This window comes from Cydia strobilella, chromosome 9 (assembly GCF_947568885.1).
Source record: "Cydia strobilella chromosome 9, ilCydStro3.1, whole genome shotgun sequence".
NCBI lineage: Eukaryota > Metazoa > Arthropoda > Insecta > Lepidoptera > Tortricidae > Cydia > Cydia strobilella.
Window position 1 is genome coordinate 8,330,068 of NC_086049.1, and position 24,470 is coordinate 8,354,537.

At 39.5% G+C, this 24,470-nt stretch overlaps 2 protein-coding genes across 2 annotated transcripts in view; one reads left to right on the forward strand and one right to left on the reverse strand.

The window, feature by feature from the left end:
• The window catches only part of LOC134744237 (26S proteasome non-ATPase regulatory subunit 12), a 423,568-nt gene that overhangs the window by 203,555 nt on the left and 195,543 nt on the right, over window positions 1-24,470 (forward strand). The gene's annotated exons all lie outside the window — the stretch shown is intronic.
• On the reverse strand, window positions 20,812-21,756 carry LOC134743989 (uncharacterized). The gene has a single exon (XM_063677620.1). It carries the CDS (start codon window positions 21,754-21,756, stop codon window positions 20,812-20,814), a length of 945 nt encoding a protein of 314 aa, XP_063533690.1.

Consider the following 24,470-nt stretch of genomic DNA (forward strand, 5'->3'; position numbering starts at 1 on the left):
TAAATGAATATCTTTTTTTTTTTATTACAAAAAGGCAAGCATTTGACCGCAATCTCACCTGATGGTAAGTGCCGATGCAGTCTAGGATGGATCATGCTTACCTAAAAGATGTCTATTCACTCTTGATTTAAAAAGATCCAAGTTATAGTGTACTGGGAATATATTTGCGGGAAGTGAATTCCACTCCTTAGCCGTTCGCATGATAAAGCTGGATGCATAGCGCTTAGTACGAATCAGTGGCAGAGTAACGACGTAAGGGTGAAATGCAAGTCCGCGTCTAGTCCCACGGTGGCAGAATGGAGATGGGGGGATTAAATTATGTAATCCCATCGCACACTCCCCGAAATGTATCCTGTAGAACACCGATAAACACGCTACCTTTCTACGGTGTTCAAGGCTCTGCAGTCTAGCCTCTACTAATCCCGCATCTCCAATAAGCTTCCTAGCGCGTTTGTCTATGGAATCTAAGGCGGCTAACTGATATTATATATCTCAGGAGTAATCGTAAATTAAAGTTCCATTTCGAGCCATATAACTTGTATGAAATGTTTAAGACTCTAACATCCATTAGTTGCCTATTTTTACCACCTTATGCGCTGCGATCGCTTTATTTACCCCCAACATGCACGCACGGTGCCATGATGCTAAGCATATATAATTTCGTACTAAAACCCGCCATTTCCCGATGATTCCGGCGGTCAATGCCACTATGCGAGCGGGACTGCAATAAAAATATGTGCGTGCGACAAACATAGGAAATGGCGGGTCGAAGTACGAAATTATTCGTGCTTAGCATCCTTATTTTATTACAACTGGCATTGGCATTTGGCATGCTGAATGCTTAAGTCCTGGAAATGGACATAATGTAGTTTTTGGAAATTGACCCCCATTATGTACTACATATTATGTAGTTTATAAATACTAGCTTACCCCCGATCCTTACGCGTGGAGTTTGGTCTGCGTTGTTTTCCCTTCCTCCAGGGGGTCAATTTCCAAAAACTACATTTTGTCCATTTCCAGGACTTAAGCATTCAGCATGCCAAATATTATATTACCGAAATATATTATATTTCGGTTTGGATGGTGAGGCCCGTTTTGTGTTGCATACATTTTTTGCAATCTGTTTTAAGAATAATATAATAAAAATATAATAACACTGCAAACAAAAAATATTATATAACTTATAGCAATTTCATGTTTAGAAACAGACACTAGTAAATGGATTGGTACATGAATTGAATCGTCATGATGATACGAGTATGACTTTTAACCCTTAAATTCATAGTAGTGGGGATGCAACCTACACAACAAAAAACATATAAATTTATGCATAATTAGATACAATTATTTTTAACAAAAACCTGCAGTATTTTAGCGTCAATATTTTGTGAAATAGCATCATACATCTGAGCTAATAAATTGGCAAAAGGGCAATCAATTTGGCTTCTGGGGCCGATGCCCCCTACAAACACGGCTATACCCTTTGCGCAGTATCTTAAGTTAAAAAATTTACATTTGTTTTAAGACAAATTCACGGAAAAAAGCCTTTAAGGGTTAATTTCGATTTGTCTTGATTTGCTTATAATATATTTTGGTTACTTTTATATAAAAAAAATCTAGCTTCGATAGTTAAATATGTCATAAAGCAATTTGTCACGACATCGACACTAACTTAGATAGATAGCCGAAGTTGAGGAACTGCGCCACCATCCATTACGTAGTTCGTGGCATGCAAATGATTTAAATTGTTTAGTAATTATAAAGAATAATGTGCATATATATTCCCAACTTTTTCAGTTGTAGATAAGCTTTTTAAATCATCTTTAATTTCACTTATCTGAAATTCTCAGACAGATGAACAAAAAATGTATCGAAAAATGGCGTCGAATACAAATCAGCCCTACACCTCACAGGTTGCTTTGGAGAAAATAAATAAAAAAATATTATTGAAAACTTGTTAAATTTTTTGTTTATATTTTTTCCTGGATTGTTTTGTACCTTCGTAGCCTGTGTAGTAAAAAGGTATTTTTTTGTAAATAGGTAACGTAACGTATCGTAGTAGAAATTAAATAAAATGGAACTAAAAAAATTCCATACTAAATTGTTGCCATCAAAAATGTGACAGCTCATTACGTAGGAAGTGGAGCCCTCAATGTTTTTTTACAATTTCTTGTCGGACTATAGTGGCACTAATGATCGACAGGAACCAAAACAATAAAACACTTACTTCAAATACTTGCAACTTGAAAGTATTAAAGCTGAAGGCAGAAGTACGTACTTAATTTATTTAGTAATAACGGATGAGTACATGTGAACAAAGAGCTGGTCTGTGACAAAGGGCATACATGTATTGCAGCAAGAGATTGACAACCGGGCGTAACCGGAGAGCCCCGGGCAGGAAGCCCCGACGGCCGGAAGGCCGCGTGATGTATAGTGTTAAATCCGATTAATTTGGGAGACCTGTTACCGGGACAATAACGTTTAAACACATTCTCGTGTCGGCGTCTCCTGTGCTGCGTTGCGCCGCGCCACCGTCCCGTAATTAGTTAAGGTAACACGTAAACCCATTTAACAATAATTGAAATAGCTAACATATCTAATCTACGTATCTATTATTTGCGTACGTGCATCGCCGCAAGTTTCTAGATATTACAAGCAGGTTTTAGTGACAATCGCCAGAATGGGTTAATAATACGCTCTATTTTAACTAGCTGTAGGTATAATCAGACAAGCCCTTCAGTTATAAACTGGGTGGGACCGCAACCTTGGTCAGCGAAATATTATGTAGGAAATTAGTGCGATTAGTTCATATAAGCGCTGGTGGTCTAGCGGTAAGTCGCATAATATGGATTCCAATTCCAAACTGGAGGTCATACCATTGGAATTTATGTATCTACCTACTAAATATCTTTTGATATTTACCAGTATTTGGTGCAGGAAAACATCATAAGGATACTGGACTTATCCCAACAAGGCTTAATAGTATCTACTCTTGAGTTGGAAAGTCACATGACAATAAAAACTTGCGCCTGCGCCAATTCTCGGGATAAGTTTGGAAAATGCGGTTTGGTAAAATGTTATGCAGCCCATGCAATATCATGAGAACTATTGTCTTATGAACTAACGCCATAAATAACACATAATACTCGCCCGGTTTAAATCCAAGTTTCAACAAACATCAGTTGACAGTTGCTCAGCTTCGAACAAGGCTACCTAAGTAACTTAGTACCTAGGTACGAAATGTACTTAATGTCGTATTTCGTATATTTACTATTTAATGTTATTTAAATACTTATACATTTTAAATACTTACGTAAAAACACATTATTTATTATTACTAATATTTGTATTATTTTAACGATTTTAGTTAACAGCTGACTTAAACACGATGTTGACAGCTCGAGCACCGTTCAGGATTTCAGATACTCAACTCTCTTCAACTTCGGGCCAATTTATTTACATTGCACTTTGTAACCAAATGTACTATTTTATGGTGAGAAATGCGATAACTCCCTGATTCTTATATTATTACTCCACTGGTGGATAGCTGGCAACTTCCGCACGCATCAGCATTATAATAAATACAGTGGGTTAAATGCTGCCAGAATCCGTGACGCCTTGGATTGCCGAGATGCCCAATAAATTTTATTTATCTTAGTTTTATTTCATCTTGGTTTATGTGATTAAATTCAGTTTTAGTATTTACTATAGTAAAACGTCAGCATAGCCATCAAAAAATATCTACCTATAAATATAGGTATTATTGTAAATTATCAAACTACGAGTATTACGCATGAATGACTCACGTTAGACCGTCCGTGTCCGGGCCGGAGCATCCGTCGCTTACTTTTCTATGACATGACAGGTGATCACGTGATGCTTTCTATAGAAAATGAAGCGCCGGAAGCTCCGGCCCGGACACGGCCCGGTCTAACGTGAGTCATCCTTTACGCGTGACAAAGGTAACTAAATTTTTTTTATTCCGTAGACTAAAATGACGTTTCATGTGTATGAGATGACATTTCTTAGTACCACATGAAATGTAATTTTAGTCTACGGAATAAAAAAAACAGAATATACTTAGGTACTGATGTTTTAAGTGTTTTCGTTTGCAAAGCTAGCTGAAACTTAAAAGAGCAAGCGGGATTCTTTGTGCAGCGAATAAATGATGAAAAATAACGATTAAAAGAATTCACGATCTGACTGGACTCAGCTTTACAGCGGGAAATTTACATTTTATTCCGGCGGAGAGCTTAAAAGTAGTATTTTCCTGGTAGGAAAATATGACTCACAAGGTTGGTCTTAGAAATAACTTGTACGCGAGGGCGGCACTACGTATGTTCCGTTAATGTCATTAGCATAGATACAGTACTCAGTCGGGCTGTGGTAGATGCAGTGCGATTACCGCAATCATGATGCAGACCAGCTTCTGTGGTTTCGTGCTCCTGGCGCACAGAATGTTCAAATACTGGATGATACTGAATAACTAACGATGCTATTTGTTTTCCATCGCTTTTATCACAAATAATAAATAAAGTACCTAAGTGCAAAACAGAAATCTTCTGCGTTCATACTTCGAAAATTCAAAATTCGTTTATTTTTTAACAAGGTTTATCCTGGGTGTCGACTCCTCCTTTTAAGTTTGACACTTGTGTTAGGAGGTATTCGCTCTTTCATACAAAGCTGAGAAAAAATTAAAAAATAGGTTTGACAATATTATAAGTGTTATAACTAAAACTAAACATTACAAGAATTGATAGTTCTAATGTTTTTTTTTCCTGTCGGTGTAGGTGCATTGAGCGTTCACGGTTGTAATTATAATATAATATATATACACATACATATATACACATACATACACCATATATGTATATGCATACATACACACATACATACATATATACATTTTGATTTTACATAAGGTGTGTAACCTTACATTTCAAATAAAGAGGGTAAAGATCTTAATTAGGTACAATAGTAAGTGTGTAAGAGTGTATGTGTGTATGATCGCATGAGTCGTGCAAATCTCGGATCCGGTGCGATAAAGGTCAATGTATCATTGTTTCGGTTTCTTCGTATGTTTTACTTTTTAACCATATCGCAGTCTTTATTTTACACTCGTTATATGATTTATTGTAAATACTAATAATTCTGTTCGCTTTGTTGTAAAGATGAATAGATGTTGTATTAAATTGCCTTTTAGCAAAATAAGTCCTACCAATACTTAGTTGATTTATAACTGAGTAAGGGTTACGTTTTTTTAATATGCCAACATCTGGTTTTATACTTTTATGAACTTTTAGAATACAATTTAAGATATATAACTGTCTCACAGTTAGAACATCAGCATCTTTATAGACATCAGTAGTGCTGTAACGTATATTTTTGCCTAGAAGTACTTTGAGGATTAATCGCTGGGCCCGTTCCAGAACTATGAGTTTATTTTTGTAGGTACCGCCCCAACCAGGCAGGCAATAAAGTACAATAGATTGCACAAGTGTTTTATAAATGTAAATTAATAGAACCCTATCGGATACTTGTCTAAGATATTTAAATAACCATATCAGTTTTCTAATTCGATTAGCGGTAATATCAATTTGTTTGTTCCAGGAAAGAAGTTGGTCTATATGGATACCCAAGTATTTAGTGGAGTCAACATGAATTAGGCTAGAGCAGGAACACGTATTAGTTTCTTGGCTTTTACATGTATGGCCAGTTAAATTAAATTTAGTTTTATCAGGTTAAGAAGAGTTTAAGATTGAGAATGTAATGTAATTCGTTTTGTTAATGTTGTTAATTGCTCGTCTTTCATCAGCATAAACGTTCATAAATCAATAACCTTTTTAGGTTGGCCTTTTGGCTGGCAGGACACATTTCGGTACTTAATTAGACCAAATTTTGTTGTTTTTAACGTAATCAACGTCCAACGTACTAAAAATTATTGGTCTTCACGTAATTTAAGGTCGAATATCGCTCAAAGACCGGATGTTTGACGCGTCTTAGTCACAAATGGAGCTTGCTCCCTTGACGACCCTCCTACATTTTACAATCGATTGTCAACTATCTTCCACCCACTATATCTTCGTCTTCGAATGATCATTGCCATGATAAAAACTATCCTCTGTCATTTACCAGGACTGGAACCATTTCCATGCAAGATTTCACATAAATACGCTTACGCTTAAACGTGAATAGTTAACAGACAGATAAATAGGGATACTTTCACATTGAGAATATTAAGTGATATCATTATATATTATGTCAATGTAAAACCCGTTTCTAGTAAAAACGCGTCTTCACTAGTTAAAACTAGTTTTCCGTAAGGCTTAAATTAGTGAAAAATAGTTTTGACTGAAAAATCCCCGTGAAAACTAGTTTTAAGTTTTAACTAGTGAAAACGCATTTTCACTGAGGCGATACGGAAAATTAGTTCGAACGCGTTTTCCCTAAAACGGGTTTTTACTGTAGGTAATACACACATATATATAATATATATATATAATGTCATCGGCTACACATGCGCGCACGCACACACGCACACACGTCCAGACACACATCCGGGATATAAAATAAATAGTTAATAATTTATAGATTCGTACGCGGACTAATAATTATAAAATAGTCCACATTGACGACATTTTCACTCAATATACCTCTCTTCTTCTTAGTCGGCGTCTTCATTGCTGAAGGTCGTGTCTAGTTTGAAGAGTTTCCTGCGCGATGTACCATGCTCTTCCAAGTGTTCCTGTCCTCGGCGGTCTTAATATCTTCAGGTATTGGCAAGCCGGTAATGGTTTTTATCACGTCTGACTACCGCGTAGGTGATCGACCGCGTCCTCTTTCCCCTTCGACCTTACCAACTACCATCAGCTTTTCTAAGCTATCTGGGTCTCTACGAGCGACGTGCCCGAAATACATAAGGATTCTCTGGAAGCAGATAGTGGACAGCCTTGTGGTTATTCCGAGCTCCTTGAGTATGGACACGTTGGTCCGACGTGCGTTCCCGGGAATTTGAAGCGTACGTCTCCAACACCACATCTGCCTTATTGTCCAGGATTCGGCGCCATAGAAGAAGATTGAGAATACTAACGCAATATACCTACTCGTAAATATTTATTTACCTATACCAAAAGAACCGAAATTCGCCTTAATCATTCGGCGGTTAACTAGTTTTGAATAAATTGGAACAATTCCAACCAGATCAACCCGGCTTTAAAAAAATATATAAAAATATAGCTAACTGAAAGTGTGGGCTGCCGTAAAGTGTTTAATCCTATTTACGAGAATAAAAACAGGCGCAATTTTCCCTTTGGAAATTGTTTTTTTTTTCATTGGACCTTTTTTACGACAACCTACTTGCTATAGTATAGTTAGATACAAATACAATAGTGTTGTATCAGATTTATGTGCAACCTACTGTTCAAATTCTGATGAAATATTTAGTACATTTCGACGTAGGTACCTATTAGTGATAGGCTCAATGGGCACTTTATTATGGGGAGTGTCCCATGGATGTATACTTACGGTTGAGACGTATGTGGTTTTAAAGCTCTTAATCATAGTATTATATTTTATTGTATTCTTTGAAGTTTGAACCTCGTTGCGCTGCAGCGATACAAAATTCACGTACGTGACATGACGTCACGTACGTGACATGACGTCACGTACGATTGCAGTGAGCGGGGTAAGCGAGTGGTGCGGGTACAGAGCGCTTACCTCCGCGTGCTCCGCCCAGACGCTCAAGGGCATTGGGCCTACCTAGCGTCTTAACAGTCTTCATATAAGTAATCCTTATTAAGGTCAGATAAGAGGAACATAGTTTGTTTTGGCCGGGGAAAGGAACAGTAAGAGAACTACTAAGAGACAAAATATGGTTTTTGCTGCTAGAGCCAAGAATACATGTTATTTTTGCCCCTGTGTTCCTCGTAGCTCATTTTACTTACTTCAAACTTGTGAAACATCCGCAACACTACACTTCATCTCGTGATATGTTGCTAAGTAAGCTTAAATTCCCCAATAATTAATTTATTAGAGAACAAGCTCCACGAAGGCTCTTAAATGGAGCTTTTGAACAAACTTAGGTCCTCATTTAAGACCGCGTGTAGTGTGCTCCGTGGCAGCCATTGTTATAATACTAGCCGCACCCGGAAAGGATCCATTCTCAAATTCTCAAATGAGCAGTCGACGTATCAAAATGATATTGAAATTACATTTTGACACGCCAACTGAAAATGATAGTTGTTTGTAACACAAGTGTGGAAAGTAAGCAATTATCATTGAGTGGCAGTAGTTGAGAATATCTTACCACGCTTATTATTGGATGTGTACCTTAGTATTGTATTGTATATTTAATTATGTAAGTACTGCGGAATGGAGTATCGAGACAAACCATTCTGGTTTAACGATGCTTTTTATCAAATATCATGTAAAATTTGTGATTTATCTCTAATAAACAAAAAAAATAAAAAAAATACACATTACATACTGAATTATGAAATAAGATACCTATAGGAAAGGATATATACATTTTATAATTTTTCTTCGAATGTTCATGACCTCAACATGTCTTCCTCGTTGCGCGAGGAGCGCATAATTACTTTACAGTATGTGTATGGCAAAATAGTACTTCATCAAAAAGATATGTCGTATAAAAATATTTTACATGTTTTGTAAACATTATTATATCATTCGTATTTATACCTAGCATTCTTCCTTACTGATAACGTGGCAAAAAATCTTGCCTCATGTGCGACCCTCTGATATACATATAACAAACTGAATGGATAGTACCTATTTTAATGTTAGTTTCCGAATATACCGCAAGCGCGGCAAGTACGACTATTGTTATAATACGCCTAATGATTCTCCAAACTAAGCGACGTCGTGGAGAGAAACAGGCTTTGCTGATTGCAAATTGTGCTTACTGTCGAACACAAATTGTAAGCGAATTTGCTCCTCTCGCTTGGTTAATTCTCGAATGGAATTGACCTCCTGTAAAGCTTTTTCGCGAAGATATTACTCTTCTGTTAAGCTGCGAGGGCCATTTTAGTAGCGCACGCGATATATTCAGAATCTATTCCTTTACTTTACGACATCGGCTTCCTTAAGTTGCTTCGTCACGACACAAATAATAGGTAGGTATGCAAATATTAACATAATAAGTTATTTAGGTGTGTTGATAAACTCTTTGATATATTTGTTTAAAATGACGTCTGAAAAAAGGACGATCATACATAGAATAATCATAGTCCTACATTTAGTACCTACGCAGTTAAATGTATGAATATCATGTGGTTATAATTATTTTGGAAGTACACACCATATTTTTTAGAGCTGACCTGAAGAATGGTCTGATTATTAAATCCATGACAAAGAAGACAAGACCACAATGATCCATTTTTTTTTTAATTTTAATGGAAACATTGTACCGCATACATACACAGCCTAGATAAAAAGATCCCCATTTGTATGTAGTAGACATTCCAAATTTTAAATAACTAAATAAGTGTCCTAAGTTTTTACGCATAATAGATAATAGGTATATAACAAAAGTTGTTAACCCTGCTGGCCAAAGTACGGAATATCCACATAAGAGGGAGTTATAAGATCGCGCCCATAATCGACAAGGTTAAAGAACGTCGCCTACGATGGTATGGACATCATGTACGCCGCCCTGAAGACCATCCACGACAGCGCGAGGCGCCGGAAGAAGGCCCGCCACCTGGTTGACGGCGGTCCAGGTGCAGAACGACCTGAAAGAGATAGGAGTAGATAACACCGTAGCCCAAAACCGGGAACAGTGGAAAAGGCAGACAAGAAGAGCCGACCCCAGATAATGGGATAAGGCTTAGGACAAGAAGAAAAGTTATTAATCCTGTCCACTTATATAGTTGTCAATGTCAAGTAATTTCTTAGAATAATTAAACCGGGCAAAAATAAGAACTTGGTAGAAGGTATATACGCTATTACATATCATATTAAAGGCATATAGCCTATGAGTAAATGTCGAGACAACAATCCGCAATAATTACCTTTCGTTTTTTTTAGGCTTGTCACTAAAATGAACTGAGCAAAATGTCAAACGGATGTAATTGGATGTAATATATATCCACAGCCATATTAAATATATAATTGTTATTTCACAGTAGATTGTGAACATGTACCAACTTTAATAGTCGTATTATATTTATTTTGTTGAAATATTTCGCGGAATTTCACCGGTCATTTCGCTTAATTTTAATATAATATTGTTGCGATTTCTGAAAGATTGTTGGAAAACGTGCTGAGTTTTTATTTGTAATGCTTCGAAGTTCCTTATGTGACAATATCTTGTGTGATCGAGGGCTGTAAATCACACACAGGAACAGAAGAAAATAACCATGAACAGGTAACCTAATCTAACCTTATATTGGTAAGTTTTGTTCAATTTTGATGATATAAATTTATAGGACCAAGATAAATATAAAAATCAATATTAGTAGTTTATGTAATTATACTACGCCAGTCAATTCTGTATAAATTTTTACATGTATTTTCGAGATTTTCTGGAAACTATGAAAGGTTACGTTTTTTCGCATAGTGATGTGTGTTTTTATCGACCTCGGAACAATTATCTTAATATCATTGATGAACTTTCCTTATCTGACACACCTTAACTTTTTATTTCAGATTTACAAAACGACGAGGAATTATTGAAATAAAAAAATATATATTTAAACGTTTACTTTCATTTCCATTTGGTAAATAAGATAAGTAGCAACTATAGTTAGACGATCCTGAGTGGTGGTTTTATTACTCAAAATCCAAATCAAAAATATTTACTCGTATGTGTAAACGGACATTCGTAGACGAATAATTTAAACTGCCTTGTATATTTTGTTATCTATTTGCCAATACGTGATATATTTTTTTACATAAGACACATAGGTGCATAATTTATCGATATAAAGGTCGACATAGTACATCACTAGCAAAGTACCAAACTTGTGACACCCTACACAAATGTGACGTTTTCAATCAAAAGGTACCACATTGTCGCTAACCATAAGGACGAAATTAGATTGTATCTTTATACGAATAATCTGTCAGAGCGTCCTTATGGCAAGCGACAATGTGGTACCTTTTGATTGAAAACGACACAAATGAGGAATAACAAACATACATCCCTTTTTCACACATTATCTAATTCATAAGGAAGTTAAGGACATACATGTTTGTGAAGCATTTTTGTCCAGTTTCTATGCGTTAATTATTCTGAGAATAATCTAGTATATGCGTTTTTAAAGTGTAAGTACATACACATTACACATGCAAGACACATACTTTTAACTCTACTACCATTCAGTGAAAATTCAACAACATACATTTACCTCTACTACATAAGTACCTAACGTATACATTTCAATTTCACCGTTAAAATTGCTGAAATCTTAATGTAAATCCTCATTGATATTTCTCCAACAAATTACTAATTAAAAACGAAGTCCTTGGAATTACGAATAAATATCGCGATCAAACGAAAGGTTTTGTTAACGTCACAAGCAATCAAACTTTGCTGTTTTCGTCCGACTAATTAATTAATAATTAAAAATTAATTGTAAGCAAAGCTAGGTTTTACTAACAAAGAGAAATGGTGGTAGAAAGTAGATAACGGGTACTAGCACAAAATATATATGTAACGTCAAAGGGGTCGATTTGTAGGTACTTACAAATTAATGCCAATTTGTTCTCATTTTTATCTGCCCGTTCATCTCCCTGGAATTATATATTGGTGTGAGCTATAGTCTGTATCTTTCATTGGGTAATATGTAATTGTATAGACTAGAGGCGGCCTCTCGAAGAAAATGTTTCCGCACCTCGATGAATAATTACGTTTAGTACGTCACCGACTACTGGCGAGAAGCCACAGAACCGAAGGAAAAAAAAAATATTGTGCGTAATGATAATAATGTAATATTAATAATAAAATGCTGTTCCCATTAGCTGTAAGTATTGTATTGACATGTAAAATATTTACTTATATTTTATCAATAAAAGATTGATTGATTGATTGAATGATAATTTTATATATCTAATTATTTATTTCTGTGGTGCCAAGCCAAATAGTACAATACTGGTTCTGTCTCTCATCGAACTACACCAGGGTTGGCATTCTGGTTGACGGCGTGTTGACGCTTTTAAGATTTGGCTTGGCACCGATTTTAAACGTATCAGGTGCTAGCGCATATAACACGGGATGATATTTTATTTTATTCTTTTTGAAGTTGGTTTTGTTATGAGATGTTTATTTGATGGTGGGCCTTTTTATCTGACCATTGCATAAAACCACTAGTTATGTACAACAAATTTTCATTATTTATACATATAATATTCACGATATCTTCGTTTTTTTTTAAATGGATATTGCTACATGTACCTAGGTAGCTAAAGACTCTATAAAGGTTTTAGTTGTGTAAAAAACCTATTATAACTGTACTCGTATTTTTAAACCCACTTTAATATTGTTTTTGGAAAGTTTTTTTACAGAATAGTTGTTTGCAGAATAGACAGATTTACATTTACATTGTGAAGTCATCATTTAGCAAACAAATTGACAACTGGGGTTTCCACATGGCTTATACGATCATTAAATTCTGCTTGTTTGTGCCCAAATTTACGTATGCCCTTCGATGCAGTCACTTTTGGAAATATCCCCAACTTTTGGCCAAACTAGACGAACTTATAAAAAATAGGGTTTTTTTTTCAATCATGAACATTCATTTGGACAACCGTCAATGGACCCAAGCCACCTTGCCCATCAGACACGGTGGTATTGGGATCCGTCAAATTTCTAGTATCGCATTACCTGCCTTCCTTTCTTCGGTTCATAGTATTCAGAATGTATTTATCAAAATTCTAAAAATCAACACAGTTAACAGTTTGGACTTGCCTTTTTTGTCAGAAGCCATGGCTAGCTGGAAGGCTGCCTGTCCCAACAAGGACCTGCCCGAGATGCGCCATTCGCAACATCAATGGGACGAGCCGCACTGCGTGCTGGTACGTGATAATGATAATATTTATGAAACGGCCACCAGCCCTGCAGAGCGAGCTCGTCTTCTTGCTGGAACGAAATGGGAATCTGGCGCATGGCTGCAGGCACTCCCTTCCAGTAACCTCGGCACTCTGCTAACCAGCAGTACTTTTAGGCTTGCGGTATCACTGTGGCCCCACACCGTTGGCACTGCGACACTGACGTGTCCAAGTTCGGCACCCACGGCCTCTCTTGCTCCAAGAGCGCCGGCCGCACGGCACGCCACGCCAGTCTTAATGCCATACTGCGCCGGGCCCTCGTCACTGCCGGAGCGCCGTCGGTTCTAGAACCGACGCATGGGAAGAGGAAAGATGGCATGACAGTGGTTCCCTAGAGGCTGGGTCGACCCCTCGTCTGGGACGCCACGTACGTGGATACCCTCTCGCCGCCCCATCTTCCAGGGACCTCTGCTGGGGCTGGCGCTGCTGCCGATGCGGTCGAGTGTCTCAAGCGGCGCAAATATGCAGCCATTGACACCGGCTGCATGTTTGAGCCGTTTGGTGTGGAGACGCTTGGGCCGTGGGGTCAAGGCGCGCACAGCATCTACAAGGAGTTGGCCAAGCGCCTAATAGACGCAACGGGTGATCGGAAGGCTGGATCATACCTCGCCCAACGCATCGGATTTACCGTTCAGCGCGGCAACGCCGCCAGCTTTAGTTAGTTTTTAGGTTTATAGGTTTAATTTTAATAACAGTTTATAGATTTTGTTATTGTATTTTGGTTTACTTAGTATTATGTATAGCAATAAATCAAATCAAATATTGTCCTACTTCGGCCCCATAATGAGGAGGGGAGATGAAAGCCTTGAAAAGCTGATCATTGTTGGAAACACGGAGGGCAAACGAGGCCGGGGACGGTCTCCAACTAGATGGAGCGATCAAGTAAAAGGGGCCCCATCCTCAACCAGCTTTTGCTCGGTCGTCAGAGACGCGATGGACTCCACTGATGACCACGATCCTCAGTCATGAGGGAGCGACCACAGAGAGATAGCAATAGAAACAACGTTTATACATTATATTTATTTTAAAGCTATAAAAGTGTATATTTTACGGGTTGAAATCTCACTCCTAGGGGTTAACAAGCTCCCACGTGACGTGCCCTCATAAAGCATCGGTCGTGGACAGCAGTAATCAGAAGAGTGTAAATGTTACGTCGTTACAGACCGTGCATTGATCGCATACCGAACAATCGCCGAGGTAAACCAGTACAATTTGTTCTCAGATTAGGAATAATGGCTTCGGATCTCGATAAGTACCAACTTTAATGGATTCACCTGAGGCAAACGCTCTGTTAACCATACACAATAACAGTTCCGACCCCGCCGGGCTGCCGTATCATGGCTATCTCATGTAACTCAAAAAACATGATTTTGAGTAAAATTAGTTAAGATTTTTTTTTTCATTATTCGTTATTTATTTAACGGTTATATGCAAAAATTTAAATAAAATTACACAAATACCGAGAGTATTAAACAGTCAAATAGAAAAATGAAATAAAAACTATATTTTTAAATATAAGTAAGTAGATATTTATGAAAAAAGTAATTGACTTTTTTGGCATCAAAAAAAAGTATTAATTTAAAGTAAAGATTATTTGCAGAATTACTTTAAATAATAAATATTTTTTGTAACTAAACCTAGTTGTTAAAATTAAAAGAGTATTTAACAATCAAATAGAAAAATTAAATAAAAACAACACGCGACGAGCTACGTCACAGGTAGGTACTTCCAAGTTTCGCGTTCAACTTGGAAATGTTATTGGATTACGCACAGTGAGCGATGTCCTGACTAATCAATATAAAGCTTGTCGTGATGGCTATCTCATGTAAATAATTAAAGTTACACTATTTAGCCGTCATACACTAATAGCAAAAACTGAATTACACGACCCTGTGACAGACTTGTTTCTAGGAATTGGTAAGGGATATTCCACAAATTGTTTTTACTTCTCATGCTCGTAAAGTTCTACTTTAAGTCGTGGGTAGACGACATAAAGTTGCTTATTATGTTCTAGAGCATAAAGTAAAATCATCTATTACGACCCTTATTGACTTAGCAATAAAGTCCAAAATCTATAAATCTATAAAATCACCCCCAACCGGCGCGCTCCCGACCGGCGTACCTCTCGCCACCGACACAACCGAGTACAGTTTTCTTTAGTCTTGACTTGAATAAATACGGTAATTTAACCTAAAATATTGGATAGTTATGTATGTAATATGTATATTTTACTTACAATCGAAGTGAAAAGCAGATAACTTAGGCATAAATGTCCATTATTATCCTCGATTATATTGCCTCGGATAAAAATGGATCGCCCTTGTAGTACAATCTACTATTTTTGGTAGGTAAAGACATTGGAAAAAATACGTTAGACTTTTACGCGTAACTCGTGTATCTCAAGTTCTTCTCTCTTCATAGGCATGATACGGCAGCGGGCAAGTACGATAAATACCGTCTCACCTAGCCTCGCCTGAACACAATACTGACCAAATATAGATTTAGGGCTCTTTGTCTTACGTCAAATTTAAATATAATACAGTCTGTTGGCAGTAAATCCTAATAGAGACAATAGAGCAGAAGATCTCTCTTCATGCAAATTTTGTCCCTGGCAACCTGAAGAAATTCAATGAGGGTTGGAAGCCGGATTTCTGCAAGTAACTTAAGGTTTCAATATTATAGCGTGTTGAAGAACTCCATACACCTTAATTCCGTAGAGACTGCAGCCGTTGTTCGGAAAACGGACATACTGGCGCCTACACTTACATATTTAAGTTTAAAAAAAACCGGTCATTTAGCGCTAACTAATTTGCGCGTCCTGTATGTATGTTAGTTTTCCAGAAATAGGATAATTCTTTATCATGTGAACGGATTTCAACAAATTTGTTTTATTTGAAAAGATGTTTAGTGTAATCACATAGGTAGATATATACAATATAATGAACACCTGCAAAGGGGCTTAAATTATTGCTTGTAAATTAAATTAGAACATGTTTTTTTAATAAATAAAAAGTTTTCAAGATAGAGGTGTGATTATATTTTGCCTGTAATATTTATAATGTTATTATTGTGTAAAATTTTCATAATTTTTATTAAACTTCGAAGATAGGAGGAGGGGGTGGTATTTTTTTTACTATGAAAAAAATAATGTATTGTTTTCTAATGTTCAATTTGAGCTCTTTCAAATGGACGGTTTAAAATAAAGTGGAAGTTTCCGTACAATGCACCCTAATTCTAGTATGTACATGTCAAATAAGGTTAGCAGTCCAAGTTTCCTAAACAAAGGTCGGCAAGAGTCTCTCGGCTTAGCTCCGCATACCGCTCTAACACACTTTTCTTGAATCAAGAACGCTTTATTAACATCTGTGCAATTGCCCCATATTGATATGCCATATCTTAACACTTGTGCGACTTATGGTGTTATGTCGCACGCTCAAGGTCTTTGTGCTAGATGGAGTGGTGACCCATTAAAAATCAGAAGGTTTAACTTATTATTTTATTTCACGTATAGTTACAGCAATGGTCTCTCAAGAAGTGGCGGGGCCCGTGAGAACATACCTGACGCTTACTCCCCGCGCGTCCCGCGCCCGATCCATTTTCGCTGCGTAGTGGGATTAGCTAACCAAGTGTGTTCCCACAGTAATCCCCCCCTTTTTGAAAAAAAAAGAAATCAAGCACACACAAAAAAAAAATAACAAAATAATTTTAATACACTTGCTCCGGTATCACATTGCCGGCTCGAGTTGCAGTAGGAGGCGGCAGCGATGCGACGGCTTTCCGTAACCAATTTCTCATGTGACTTTTACATTTGGCGCGTAGGACATACACCAATACGAGGAATAGGACCACGCCGACTACTATGAGCCCTATTCCCACATAATTTAATTTTGCTTCGACCTGCCCGGAGATCGACTGAACCTGGGCAATCGCGATGTTGCTGTTCTGGGACTTCTCGTCTCTACTTTGACCCAGACCCATTCTTCCAAGTAAAATAATGATTAACGAAAATAATAACGAAACGTAAGGCAGTAGCGCTTACGCTGGTCTCTGATTGAAATTGGTTACGTCCCGTCGAAATCGCTATTTAAATATTACAAGATTAGCTTACTGGCAAAATACAACATGAGGTTTCACAAGATTTATTTAAAAGTATGTCTAATTCAAAACAATCTTAACTAGGTTGCAACCTAAGATATAGCGCTATAGGTAAGTATAATTTAAACACAAGTGATAATGATTCCTTTGCATTACAGCTGACCTCGTAAACATTACTGACGTTGCATCTCGGTCGGCCGAACCGTACGATGTTACAACAGCAATGCAACTTGGTGCCATAACCATTAAGTAATAAGTCATATTTTAAATAACACATGACAGTAGATAAATACAACATGTATGTAAGGAGGACTTTGCTCCTTTACACAAGAATGCCTGAGCTCTCCTTACGGAAATCGACACCATAATTACATAAACACTATTAAATTATTTCATAATATATATTAATGCTATGGATCGATCCTAAAATCTAATGTGCACATAGGTTAATACGGACTCAATCGTCAATCAAAAATCGAACTGGCCTCTTAACAGTCCTTCCGCTACGTGTGGTCCGAGTCACCGGAACAGGAATGGGCGATGGGGCCGCTGATGGCGTTTCCCGATCCCCCGTATCCTGGGACGTACGCATATTCTTTGAGCTACTTTGATTATCAGAAACGTCATGATCGGTATTCAAATTAAGTATAAACGCCGGTTTTAACCTATCGATGGATACACGAGCTTGTCTGCTGGGAAGTTGTATTAAAAATACTTTTTCACCCCTTTCGATGACCTTAAAGGGTCCATCATACGGCGGTTTCAAAGGCTTACGCACGGTGTCGTCTCTAAGGAAAACATGCGTGCACGTAAGCAAGTCATTATGTACGAAAATAGCCCTATCTCGTCTATCACGCTTGAATGCTGGCTTGAGACTAGAAATGTGATCCCTAATTTTCTCTACCACGCTGTAAGGATCGACGGGGTCCCTATCCCGCGTCGTTTCGAAAAACGCTCCTGGCAGACGAAGCGTACGGCCGAACGTCATTTCCGCTGCGCTTATGCCACTGTCGGACCTACCCGCGGTGCGTAACCCGAGCATTACACAGGGAAGCACATCTACCCATGAGCTTCCATCTCCGAGCTTTGCCATGAGCGCAGCTTTGAGTGACCTATGCCAGCGTTCGATACGGCCATTTGACTCTGGTCGATAAGGGGTGGTTCTTATCTTATCTACCCCTAATAACTTCATTAGTTCCGAAAATAACCTGCTTTCGAATTGGCGTCCTTGGTCGCTAGTTAGCCTTAGCGGACAACCGTAGCGAACAATCCAGCCTTTGTAAATGGTTTTGGCCACTATCTCTGCGGTTATTTCCGAAATAGGGAATGCCTCGGGCCAACGTGTATACCTATCTATAATGGTTAGGAGATACTTATACCCGTCTGCTGTTGTTATTAATGGCCCCACGATGTCTACATGTATATGTTCGAACGCTGCTGAGTCGGGGAATGTGCCGAGATCTGATACCGTATGTCGGCTGACCTTCGCCCTTTGACATTGAATACACGACCGAGCCCAATTTCCTACATCCTTGTTTAATTCTGGCCAAAAATAGTGCTTACTAACCATTTTCCTACTGGTGCGGACTCCGGGATGACTTAATGAATGTAAACTGTCAAATATTTTTCGACGGAACTCTAAAGGTAAATAAGGTCGAGCTTCGCGTGTAGACGTTTCGCAAAGAATAGGTTTAGTGCAAGTCGGTAATGTTATTAATTTGAGTTGCACTTTGCTCGCGTCATTGGTACTCGATTGCGCCATGCTCAAAACATAATCATCCTTAGCTTGTGCGTCGGCTAATTCTGAGAAATCTAATACCGACGGGCAATCAATTGTTTCGACTCTAGACAGTGTGTCTGCGACTACATTGTCCTTGCCACTTATATGACGTATGTCCGTGGTGAACTCGCTAATAAAAAGGAGTTGCCTCGCGCGTCTGGGACTTTCCTTGCTGTCATCACCTACCTTATTAAACACTGTACATAAGGGCTTGTGGTCGGTATACAAGGTCAATTGGCGACCCTCAAACGACTTTCGGAAATGTCGGATCGATAAATAAATAGCTAGAAGTTCGCGATCGTACGTACTGTACTTAGCTTGGGCCGAGGACAACTTTTTTGAGAAAAATCCCAAGGGTTCCCATGAGTTATTTACCCGTTGTTGAAGGACACTGCCGACGGCAATATCTGATGCGTCACACATCAGGGCTAAAATGGCGTCGGGCTTGGGGTGCGCGAGTGTAGCTGCCTGTTGAAGACCTGCTTTACACTGCGCGAATGCCTCCACTGCTTTTGTTGTCCACTCAATCTTGGTTTTGTCTTTCTTTTTAGTGTTAACTAAATACTTATCTAACTCTGCTTGCTTGACGGCCGCGCCCTGAATGTGACCTCTATAAAAATTGAGCATTCCTAGGAATCTGCGCAGCTCTTCCACGGTTTCTGGCTTCGGATAGTCGACTATGGCACTTACCTTATCCTCGAGCGGCTTGATACCTGCCGTCGAGACATGGTGCCCCAAAAACTCAACCGAAGAGCGTCCAAAACAGCATTTGTCAAGATTTATCGTGATTCCGTACTTTGTGAACCTCTCAAACACTAAAGCTAGATGTCGCTCATGCTGCTCGTGGTCGTCGCTCGCTATGATAACATCATCTAAGTAATTAAAAAGGAAATCCAAACCTTGAAGTACGGAATTGTTCATAAATCGCTGGAATGTCTGGGCAGCATTCCTGAGGCCAAAACTCATGCGGGGGAACTCGAATAATCCGAATGGTGTAATAATACTTGTTTTTTCTATGTCCTCTGGCGCAACGCTAATACAGTGGTACGCGCGGTTAATATCTAATTTAGTAAATATTTTCTTCCCCGCCAGAATGTAAGTAAAATCGTGCAGTCTCGGAATGGGATACCTATCGGGCTTAGTTATAGCATTAAGCATCCGATAGTCCCCACAAGGTCGAATGTCACCATTCTTTTTCGCTACTACGTGTAGCGGACTAGCCCACGCACTTTTTGATGGACGACAAATACCTAACTCCTGCATTAATTCAAACTCTTTTTTAACTTTCTTATACCTATCTGGGGGAAGTGGCCTAGCACGCGCAAAAACTGGTGGCCCTGTAGTTTCAATGTAATGTAGTACGTTATGCGGTGCCGTTTCTTTAAAAGAGGCGGGTTTAGTAATTTCCGGGTACTCGGACAACAGTTTACGGAAGGGATGCTCCTCGCTAAATGCGAAAATAGAGGGCTGAGTGGTACTTACTATTTTTGCGGTGACCTTGAGAAACGTCGTCAGGTCTATCAACCTACGTGCACTTAAATCAACAACCAGCTTATGATGGGCTAAAAAATCAGCTCCTAAAATAGGCTGCTTAACGTCGGCGACGACGAACTCCCAACGGTACGGTCTACGTAATTTAAGGTCCAACACTAACGTTTTAGTCCCGAACGTTTTTATTTCCGTATTGTTCGCGGCATAAAGTTTATATCTCGCGCACTCGTTACTATAAAAACGATTCTTGGGCGGCAGAATAGATACATCGGCGCCCGTGTCAACTAAAAACTTAAGTCCACTTTCCCTATCCGTAACACACAAACGACGGCTAACCGATGTAGTGCAAACCTCCGTCGACGATTGCACCATCGTTTTTAGTTTTCCGAACCCGACAGTTTCCACGCGCACGGCTGGAAGCAATGCTGGGCCTTTTCGCCGAACTTGAAATGATATCGGCAAAGCCATTCTGGATCGTCCTTGGCGCGCCGAGGCTGTCCGCGCGAAGAGCTCCTACCGCGCGACGTTGACCTCCCGTAGCTGCGTCGTCGCTGCTTCTGGTTTCTCTGCCGCGACCTTGACCGCTCCATATTCGACATTTGGGCGGTGAGCTTGGCGTCCTGCTTAGTCAGGAGGGCAATTTCTGACTGTGAAGAGGTCGACGCGTTGCCGTCACACGGCGGCTTGCCGAATGACGATGGTTGCCTGACCTCGGACACATAGCTATGTCGCGTAGCTTCGATTACATTATCCGCGATAATGGCCAATTTGTCGAGGTCGCTTGTTTCTGCTACTGCCAGGACTCCTCGTACGTTCACAGGCAGGCGGCCTTGCCACAGAATCCGCAGGGTTTCGTCTGGGAAGTTTTCTCGAGCCAGGTCCTTCATTCTGTTCAGTAACTGGCTTGGTTTTGACTCACCGAGCTCCAATTCGCCGATCAATCTTTCAATCTGACGGATTCTCGTGTCCTCGAACAAGGATAACAGCTTGGCCTTCAGCGCGGTGAACTTGTTAGCGGCCGGCGGGCGAGACAGGAAATCCGTGAGCTGCACAATCACTTCCTTAGGCAGTTTCGCGACCACAAGATCGAATCGGGAATCATCCCCGAGCTTCTGCGGCGCGAGGATGGCTTCGACGCGAATGAACCACACTCGCGGCTGGTCCGTCCAAAATTCCGGCAAACGGGACGACAGCGAAATTGCCATTATATCTGGCTTGGCTTCTTCTGGCTCGGCGATTGGGTTTGCGGCGGCGCCTCCGCCTGCAGGAGGGGCGTTCGCCTGTACCGGGGCTCCTCTCGGGGCTTGTGGCGGATCAGGCATCGTTGACCTTGAGACTTAAATCTTCGATGTTTAAAAAATCACGTCGGGGTCACCACTGTGCGACTTATGGTGTTATGTCGCACGCTCAAGGTCTTTGTGCTAGATGGAGTGGTGACCCATTAAAAATCAGAAGGTTTAACTTATTATTTTATTTCACGTATAGTTACAGCAATGGTCTCTCAAGAAGTGGCGGGGCCCGTGAGAACATACCTGACGCTTACTCCCCGCGCGTCCCGCGCCCGATCCATTTTCGCTGCGTAGTGGGATTAGCTAACCAAGTGTGTTCCCACACACTGATGCAACATAGCCGTGGTACGCAAGCAATGCTGTTTTTTCTCCAGCTACGGTCCTAAGCTGTTTTAAAGCGTAGACAAACCTATCGAGTTTGTCGCATATTAGTTTTACATGATTTTTCCATGTACAGTGTTGATCTACGATAATGCCTAAAAACTTCATTTCGTTAACTCCCTCAATTATCTGATTCCGACAATGTAGTTCTAAGTCCATTGGTTCCGTTTTGTAGTTCCGAAACTGAATATAACATGTTTTTGATGTATTAGTTTGTAAGTTGTTTCTGTTTAACCATGAGTCTATTGCGTTTATTGTTTCATTCAATTGGTTTGTATAAGAAACTGTTGTGTCATCAGCATGCCTTGTGATGATGGATATTGTCAAATGTCAATCTGAGTAACCGCATTCAGAAACACGAATTTGACTTATACTTTACACAGCTAGTACAATCAAAGAATCTTTGGTTAAACGTAGAAATTGGTTATTATTGTAGCTTGCAATTGTAAATCACTAAACTTGTAGGATTGTAACACTGTTCCACTCGAATGTGCCATTAACTTAAGCAAATCGAGCTCCAGTGAAAATAGTATTGTGCTGGGCGAAACGCGGTGCTAGCAGTCGGCATCGTCAATATTCATGAGGCAACTTTAACTGCGCCTCGGACTAGGCGTTTTAAACGGCCATTACTATAACAGCATCTCTGTTTGTGTACCGGGATGTAGCGATTAGCAGGTTTACTGTTCCGTGTATCATATATGATACGTGAATAGCATTTCGTCCTTAATACTTTTCATAAATCAAATATGATGAAGCTAAAAATATTGCAATATTGTTCATTGGTAGTAACTTCAACCCATATTCTAATAATAATGAAAAACTGCAAAATGGGACACAAAAGTGAGGGAAAGGGGAGCAACAAGCACTTGACAAATTGCTTCTCCTTCTATTTTTTTTCTTACCTACATAACCTACATGCATGCCAAGTGCTTTCTTCCGGTTAGGTAAAGTTACTTTGAGCTTACGAGTCCGGACAATCACGTGGATTTCAATTAAAGCTTGCAGAAACAATAACGAAACAGCGTCGCTCGTCGCTCGTTATGTCTTTAAGCGATCCGATGACTCAGGTGCGAGTAAACACATTCATTGTTTCATCGAGTTAATTGTCCATGCACATTGGTTGAATGGCGGCGCTGTCAGCCCACTAGCTTGCACATTCGGTAATCTCATGCATTACAATGCTGACTGCAACACAACGCCTAGCTGTAGCATATTAGAAGGAATCCAATTTGAGCGCACAAACGCGACGCTCTCGCCGTCTTGCTACTCGTACACGCTATCTCTACTGTTTAAGGATGACTCACGTTAGACCGGGGCGTGACCGGGCCGGAGCTTCCGGCGCGTTGTTTTCTATGGAAAGCATTACGTCATGACCGGGGCTCGGGAGTGCGACGGTGCGGGCACGGTACGGGCCCGGGCCGGTCATGCTATGTGCAAAGGCCTGACATCCCGGGGCCTCCTGACAAGCCATTGCTCTTGGGGTGGTATTCCACTTGTTTAAGATCTGTGTCCAACGTGCATTGCGTCTCACTCTCTCATTAAGCAAAATGTGAAATACAAATACACGTTGGACCAAGATTGGACAGATGGAATACCACCCTTCGCAATATGCATGCCCGGGTGTGTCGGAATATATTTGCCAAAATAAAAAGGTTGCAAAACGTCATATATTTGTTTCTTAAATATGATGGTTTAGCTAATTCGTTAATTGGTCGGTTTATGTTCATGACATCCCGGGGCCTCCTGACAAGCCAGAGACTCAATTCTTCTCTTGGGGTGGTATTCCACTGTTCAAGATCAGTGTCCAATGTGCATTGCGTCTCACTCTCTCATTAAGCAAAATGTGAAACGCAAATACACGTTGGACCAAGATTGGACAGATGGAATACCACTCTTCGCAATATGCATGACCGGGTGTGTCGGAATATATTTGCCAAAATAAGAAGGTTGCAAAACGTCATAAATTTGTTTCTTAAATATGATGGTTTAGCTAATTCGTTACTTGGTCGGTTTATGTTACTTGGCGCAAAGAGAAGTTAATCAACAATGACTTTCAATCTCTTTAAAAATGCACATTACCATAATCTATTTTAGTCACACTGGCTCTACATTTTACTTCAGATAGTTGATAGCGCCAGACAGCCAGTTGCCTAAGAATTTTTTTGCCAATTTTAATACTTCCGTTCATTTTTTGACTTAATTGCATTGAAATAAAAAATGTTTTCAAGAAGCACTTGTAAACAGACCTGAGAAACAAACCGCCTTGATCATAGACATAGTATAATATACAAGTAGTTATAAACGCGCTACCGAGCGACCGGGGGTAAAAGAAAGAATATTCATATAAAATTTGGCAGCATAGGATT